This window comes from Alligator sinensis, unplaced genomic scaffold, assembly GCF_000455745.1.
Source record: "Alligator sinensis unplaced genomic scaffold, ASM45574v1 scaffold648_1, whole genome shotgun sequence".
NCBI lineage: Eukaryota > Metazoa > Chordata > Crocodylia > Alligatoridae > Alligator > Alligator sinensis.
In genome coordinates, this window is record NW_005842353.1 from 906,702 (window position 1) to 913,624 (window position 6,923).

Genomic DNA, 6,923 nt, shown 5'->3' on the forward strand with positions numbered 1-6,923 from the left:
GGGGAGGGCAGCAGGATGGGGAGCCCCGAGGCCTCAGTGGCCAGCCTGCATCTACCCCCACCCCGCACACAAATTTTGGGGGCATCTGCCCACCCCCCCATTTCCCCTTCCCTGGGAGTGCACATACTAGCAGGCAGTCACCCTCCGCCCCCTGGACATGCCACCCATGGCTCTGTCCCATTTCCCACCCTGGCCCTGGGCCCCATGCACAGCCCTGGCTGGGCAGCACCCCCAGGCTCAACCCCTGCCCTACTCCCTCCCTCACTGTGGGGGGGCCTCAATCTGCACCCCCCTGCCCTATAGGCTTACTGGCAGGCAGCCTGGGGGGCGGGCCTGGGGCTGTATCCTGGCTATGTGCATGTGTGCCTGTGCACACATGCACGTGGCACCCCCTGTGTCCCATTCCCTGCAGCCCCTTGCAGGCTAGAACTCTGCCAGCCTGCAAGGGGAAAACCGCCATTTCCTACATTTTTCCACAGTGAATGGAAAACCCAGATTCTTGCACGATACTGGGAATCAAGACAAATGCTGTCCTAGAGTCATGAAGCCTAGGACCAGGACTTGATGTTCCCATTTTGGGACTGTCCTGCGCAATTAGGGTGGTTACACTACCCTCTTCCCAAGGGGAGCCAGGGCCCTCAGGCCCCCTGTACTCAGAGCCTATGACATGATCAATTCTGGATAAACTAAGTCTATGGATACTATATGCAAATTCCTACAGCCATGTTTAGTTTCAAGGTTATTGTTTTCAAATTTGTTCCTCACTTCCATGTGCTCAGGGAAAGCAGAGTCTGACAGTAATGAGAGGGGAAAGGGGCATTCAGGGGAAAAAGTTGGGGGAAGTAAAGAACAAAGGGCTTCCTGACCCTCTCAGATTTTTTCCCCCCTGCAATAGCAGGGAGAATAGCTAAATTCAAGACAAATCTCCAATAATTAGATTCTATACCTGGAAAATTATAACAAGTTTATAAACTTTCCATATATGTAATTTAATTATTGGGGGTCATCTTATAATCAGGGCCATCTTCTAGTTGAGTAAATACAGTAGTTTGACACAACATAAAAGAATGATAAAATAATTAAACAAGATCAGCTTCCTTTCTAAATTACCTAGGTTTTGGTCAAGACCAGAAGAAACCTTACAAGCAGGACTCATACTTCCACTGTTGGGTTGTTCAAGAGATGAAGGACTTGCACTGTACGAAATCGACCTTGCCACAGGAGGAGGATTGATCACTGCAATGACAGTAAAAAAAATACCATTTGAGATATTAGAATTTACTTTACCACTAACTGAAAGAATACGCAATCATTAACTTCACTGTATATGAATATCCAATATGCTTTCAGCAGCACTCAGTATTAAAAGTAGAATAAAATAGACTATCAGAATAGACTTCTGGAATCTCTCATTGGGGAAAATCATGCATAGAACTGAACCGATGAACAGTAGGCAAGGGGCAGAAAGTGCAACTAGACATGAGGCAATGCTTATGAAGGCTGCACAAGAACACAGCAAACAAAGGAATGCATGTTACTAAAAGAAGACAACAAATATTTTGAGGCAAGATACTGCCAGACTTGTCTATGAAGACATACCACTGGAAATCTGGTGGCAAAGTTGTGCTGCTACCCAGCGCTTCCACAGGTGGCAGACAGTGGAATGACCCTCCAGGAGGGTTAGTTGTGAAATAAGCAGGGGTAAATGACAAACAAGCAGTTGCAGACCAAGCAACAGCAGCACCACAAAGATGTGACAGGGACAGCAGATGGTAATGCTCTCCCTCCTGAAAGTCACATATGTCCTCTGCCAGTGCTGTGACATGGCAAGTACAGGTCACCACTATAATAAGCCTGTAGACCCATGACTGGGGGCTGGACAAGTCCTTAATGGCAGAGCAAGCAGAGGATGGTGTCAGAATCTCGACAGCTGTGAAGGCAGATGAAGGCTGCAATGGAATGAGATCTCTAATCGTCTTAGATCCCTACCATTGGATCAAGGTCCCGTTCTGTCAAGAACTGTGTGGAAGCTGATGTGCAGTAGCTTTTCCATGAAAAAAGAAATCACACATAGGTGGCTTCCACAAAAACAGCTTTAGCACATTTTTCAAGCCCTTTGGCAACCAGCTAATGACAATGGGAGCAGAACTGTGAGGCCTAGAAGCTCCTAGTCTGGCACAAAGAAGGCAGTTACAAGAAGGTCATCTAGCACTTGGACTAGGCAGAAGTATGATTCAACAGCTATAACTGCAACTGAGCAGCCCTGTTAAGGATCCATTCTACTCACCCCACATGGGGAGGGGGATAAAATGGTGCCCTAAACATAGTCTGCTTAACTTTTCCTGACTGGATAATCATGTCCAGTGAGATCATCTTTACTGTGGTCAATATCAATGAAGACACACAATCAATTTTGAAACCTAGAACACTAAGATCCTCATGGCTAATCCTAATAGTGAAGACCGAGAATGCCGCACTGCAATCATGGCTTGAGAACGCCAGCAACATAATACTGACATCACTGCACTGAGACCCAGCACGTGGGAGATGGGCAGCTCAAAGAACAAGGAGGTGATTATACCTTCTTCTGGAAGGGTAAACAGGAAGGAGAACATCAACTTCACGAAGCTGGCTTTGCCATTAAGAATGAACTCATAAACAAACTCAAAGAGTTCCCTATCAGAATCAATGAGCGACTCATGACTTTCCACCCCAAACTGGCAGGGAGCCAATATGCCACTGTCATCAGCATGTATGCCCTGATTCTTGATGCCAACTACAAAACAAAGGAGGAATTCTATGCCAACCTTGACCAAATCCTTTCTGATATTCCAGAGGGAGACAGGCTTATTTTGCTCAGCGATTTCAATGCCCAAGTTGGAAGAGACTCAAGCCTCTGAAACAGAACCATCAGCAAGGAAGGAATATAACAGGTTAATTCCATCAGCATCCTCCTCTTGACCAAAGGTATGGAATAGACTCACCATTACCAGCACCCTATCCTACCAGAAAACCAGGTACAAGACATCATGTTAACACCCATGATCTAAGCATTGGCACTTGATTGATTACATCATAATTCATGCCTTGGATCACAAAAATGTCCCCATCACCTGAGTTATGCTAGAAGCTGACAATTGCTGGACCAATCACTGACTCATCCACACAGTTATGTCACTCAAACTGGCTCCCAAGTTATAGCTGCAGCAGAAGCAATGCTGATGGAAGGTCAACATCAAAGGACTCAAGGGCCCAATCAAGCGAGACCTCTTCCATCAGCACCTCAATGAAAAATTGGCAATTTCTAATCAACTATGGGAGAATGTCAGCAGTGTTTGGGGTACCTTCAAGACCACCATCATCAGCACCTGTGAAGAAACACTTGGATTCTCTGCCAGAAAACACCAAGACTGATTTGATGAGAATGACCGGAAGATTGAAGAGTTGATCGATCATAAGCAAAAAGCTTTTTGTGTTTGGTAGAATGACACCGACTCCAAATAAAAGAAATTGAATCTCCAACAAGCCAAGACAGAGGTCCAAAAGAGAACCTGTGATACAGAGAACAGATGGTGGAAAGACAAGGTGAAGGATTCAACACATTGCTGACATCCATGATATGCAGTTTTTTTAGTGCCGCCAAAGCCATCAAGAGCACTCAGGGACCAATTTATGCAGGGATAAATTGCCAATGGCATTTTATGGTCAATTGGCAACCAATGGTCAAATGGTCAATGGTCAAATGGTCAATTGCCAATGGGCATTGATGGCTCCTCTGTTCTTGATCAGGTCTCTTCCATCTTTAGGTCTCAAAGGGGATTTGAGACCTAAAGATGGAAGAGACCTGATCAAGAACAGAGGAGCCATCAATGCCCATTGGAAGGAGCCTTTTGAAGGCCTTCTCAAATCAAGATTCTGGTATTGATGAGTGTTCTCAATTCCCTCCCGCAACACCCAGTCAAAGAATCTCAGAATCCCTCCAATCCTTGATGAGGTCAGGAAAAGCCAACAAGCAGATGAAGAATGATAAGGCATCTGGAGCAGATGGAATTCTTGCCAAAATCTTCAAACAGGGGGAAAAGTGGCTTACATGACACCTCCATGCCTTCAACTTAAGGATCTGGAATGAAGAAGATATCCCAGGTGACCTCAAAGATCCCATGATCATGACAATTTTCAAGAAAGGAGACAAGCCCAACTGTGGAAATTACAGAGGGATCACCTTGGTGTCCACCACAGGAAAAAGCACTGCAAGAACCCTCCTGAACCATCCCCTTCCACTTGCTGAATGACTCCACCTGGTATCTCAGTGTGAGTTTAGGAAATCAAGAGGCACAACCAACATGATCTTCATTGCTTGCCGGCTGCAGGAAAAATACCAGGAACAACATAAACCTCTCTATATGGCATTCTTGACCTCATAAAAGCCTTCATAGATTCATAGATGCTAGGGTCAGAAGGGACCTCATCAGATCACCGAATCCAACCCCTGCCCTGGGCATGAAAGAATGCTGAGGTCAGATGACCCCAGCCAGATTCAGCCTTCTGGCCTTCTCTTAGGCCAGAATCCAGCCTTCTCTTAAAGCCCCCCAAGGTAGGGGAGAGCACCACCTCCCTTGGAAGCCCATTCGATTCTGGCCACCCTTACTGTGAAGAATTTCTTCCTGATGTCTAGCCTATATCTGCTCTGTCAGTTTGTGACCATTGTTCCTTGTTACCCCAGGAGGCACCCTGGTGAACAGAGCATCTCCAATTCCTTGCTGCCCCCCGCCCAGAGAATTTGTAGGCGGCCACAAGATCACCTCTCAGCCTTCTCTTTCTGAGGCTGAAGAGATCCAGGTCCCCTAGTCTCTCCTCATAGGACTTGGCCTCCAAACCCTTAACCATATGAGTGGCCCTTCTCTGGACCCTCTCTAGGTTATCCACATCCTTCTTAAAGTATGGCACCCAAAACTGAATGCAGTACTCCAACTGTGGTCTGACCAATGCCGCATTCATCTACTAATGCATGGTAAAGTACTGTTAGCTTTGCTGATGATTTCGTCACATGGACGATTCATGTTCATCTTGGAGTCCACTATCAAGATCCCTTTCCGCTTCTGTACTGCTGAGAGGGTCATTCCCCAGCTGGTAAGCATGCTGGATATTTTTATGCCCTAGGTGCAGCACTCTGCATTTGTGCTTGTTGGACTGCATCCTATTGTGGTCAGCCCACTCTTCCAATCTGTCCAGGTCCACCTGCAGTCGTTCCCTACTCTCTGGTGTCTTCGCTTCACTCCTTCAACTCTGTCAACTGAGAAGCACTGTGATGGATCCTTCTGAGGTAAGGATGCCCATCAAAACTTGTTACTATTCTTTACGTGCTACACGACAGTATGCTAGTAGTGGTTCTCAGTAACTCATTGGATCTATCATAGGTACCTTTGGGGTTAAAACTAGAATTAAGCAAGGTTGCATCATTGCTCCAACACTCTTTTCTACATTTCCTACTGTGATGCTACATTTGACAAACAACAAACTTCCAGTCAGAGTGGAGCTAAACTACCAAATGGATAGTAAGCTATTTAATGACAAATGACACAGCTCGGAGCAATCCCAGCCAGGTCATGAGGGACTACATGGCTCTGGGAGTGAGGATTAGGGGGTTGGGGGCGCAGGTGGTCTTTTCCTTGCTCCTCCCAGTTGTGAGTCATGGGCTGAGGAGGGAGAGATGGGTCAAGGCAGTTGACCAAAGACTGCAGCACTGGTGTCATCGTGAAGGCTTCGGCTTCCACGATCACAGTCCGCTCTTTGGTGAGAGAGGCAGTGGTCTGCTGGGAAGAAACGGCCTCCACCTCACTCCGCTGTGGAGGAGGCTCTTTTGTGTGGTGTGGGCTCTTTGCAGCCAGACTGGCTGACCTGCTCGACCGGGCTTTAAATTAAGCCCGCTGGGGGTTGGGGGGATTACCACCACTGCAAGCCCACTGGGCAACCCTTGTAAATCCAGCAGGCTAAGGCACTTAAGGGAACCCACCCCTACCCTAGTCCCAGAATGATATGTAAGGAAGGCAGGGGCCCCCAATGGGACACCTGCCTGCCTGTACACCAATGCCAGGAGCTTGAGGAATAAACAGGAGGAACTGGTCCTCCTGCTAAACAAGAATGACTATGACCTCATAGGGAAAATGGAGACCTGGTGGGACTCCACCTATGACTGGGTCACAGGTATAGGTGGCTATACCCTGTACAGGCGAGATCCTACAGATAAAAAGGATAAAAGGGGGTGTAGCTCTCTACGTCAAGGACAGTTACACGTCACTGCAAATTGACATTGGCACCCAGGATGAACAACTGGAGTCTCTCTGGGTTAAAATACATGGGGAACGTGGCTCAGGGGACATGGTAGGAGTCTACTACAGACCTCCTAACCAGAAACAAGAGTTGGATCAGGAAATCTCCAGAGAACTGGCTGAGGCTGCACGCTCTCAGTGCATGGTTGTCATGGGAGACTTCAACTACCCGGACATAGCATGGGAAGAGCATTCGGCCAAATCCAATTGGTCGCAAAGCTTCCTCACGTGCATGGACGAGCTCTACCTGACTCAAGAAGTCTGTGGGCCGACAAGAGGTAAAGCATTGCTGGACCTGGCACTGGCCAAAGGGGATGACCTAGTCAGCGACCTAAGAATCGATGGAAAGCTGGGTGACCATAAGCTGATTACCTTTACTATCCATTGCAAAGCTGGCAAGTCAGTCAGCAATACAGAAGTCCCTGACTTCAGGAAAGCTGACTTTGACAAGCTCAGGAGGCTCGTTGTTGAGGCCCTAAGGGACCACGACTCGACAGGAAGAGGAGTCCAAGAGGAGTGGTTGCTCCTCAAGAGAGCAATCCTGACAGCACAAGGGATGGCCATCCCATCTCGGAGGAAGGGTAGCAAAAGGGC

General features: G+C 47.5%; 1 protein-coding gene across 1 annotated transcript in view; it reads right to left on the bottom strand.

The window, feature by feature from the left end:
* The window catches only part of KAT2B (lysine acetyltransferase 2B), an 88,647-nt gene that overhangs the window by 35,769 nt on the left and 45,955 nt on the right, over window positions 1-6,923 (bottom strand). Inside the window, 1 exon segment of the mRNA XM_025210506.1 lies at window positions 1,111-1,236. Coding sequence (XP_025066291.1) covers window positions 1,111-1,236 — 126 coding nt within the window.